The sequence below is a fragment of the Monoraphidium neglectum genome, assembly GCF_000611645.1.
Source record: "Monoraphidium neglectum strain SAG 48.87 unplaced genomic scaffold scaffold03084, whole genome shotgun sequence".
Lineage (NCBI taxonomy): Eukaryota > Viridiplantae > Chlorophyta > Chlorophyceae > Sphaeropleales > Selenastraceae > Monoraphidium > Monoraphidium neglectum.
In genome coordinates, this window is record NW_014010544.1 from 1 (window position 1) to 782 (window position 782).

At 67.0% G+C, this 782-nt stretch overlaps 1 protein-coding gene across 1 annotated transcript in view; it reads right to left on the reverse strand.

Moving 5' to 3' along the window:
• Positions 1–39: 39 nt before the first annotated feature.
• Positions 40–782, reverse strand: part of MNEG_12132 (hypothetical protein) — a gene marked incomplete at both ends in the record, with an annotated part of 5,801 nt that continues 5,058 nt past the window's right edge. The window contains 2 exons of the mRNA XM_014039395.1: positions 40–102; positions 600–720. Coding sequence (XP_013894849.1) covers positions 40–102; positions 600–720 — 184 coding nt within the window. The remainder of the gene's footprint in view (positions 103–599; positions 721–782) is intronic.

Sequence of the window (782 nt, forward strand, 5' to 3'; positions counted from 1 at the left end):
GAACTCACTTGACGAGGATGCAGGGGTTTCCCTCGGGGGTCACGCCCACGATCCTGATCTGAGGGGGTTGGCGGGCGGGAAGAGGGGGATAGGAGGAGCTGCCTGGGCGCGTGATTGCGGGTCCCGGGCAGGGCCGCGAGTCGCCGAAGGGCAGCACGCATGCGCACGTCAAGGGCGGCCGGGCGACTTGTTCAAGTGCTCGCATGCGCGGCTCGCGGCAAAGTCCCGCCCGCAAACAGGGCGAGGGGAGGCGACCTACCCTGAAGTGCTGCGAGATGAACTTTAGTCGGCAATTGGATGTTTGGGGAGGGCGGGGAGGGAGGGGCCGCGCGCGGCGAGAGGTGTGAGGGTTGACGGTTGATGCGCACGGAAGGGGTGCGACGTCGCTGGCACGGGCGCACCGGTGCCAAGTCTTGGCCATTTGCTTTGAACACGCGACCTACGCCACCAAATCCCAAGAGAGCCCTCGCCGTTCCGACTGGCAGGCTTACTGAGACCTGCAACTCTTCCCACTCTTTTACCATCGACGGTGGGGCGACGCCGCGGGCGCAGCAGCACCTGCCCCCGCCCCCTACCCCCGCCCCGGCCCGCCTTCTCACCTCGTACCATGGCCCCGGGGGCCGCTCGAGGACGGAGTCGACGCCGTTCCTCTGGCGCCACTGGTGGGTCGCCGCCGCCTGGTCCTGGCTGGCCCTGAGGGAGGACTTGGCCTGGATGAACCTGGTGGGTTGTGATTGAGGGGGGTTGGGGGCGTTTTTGAACGTGATTGGTAGGACTGGAGA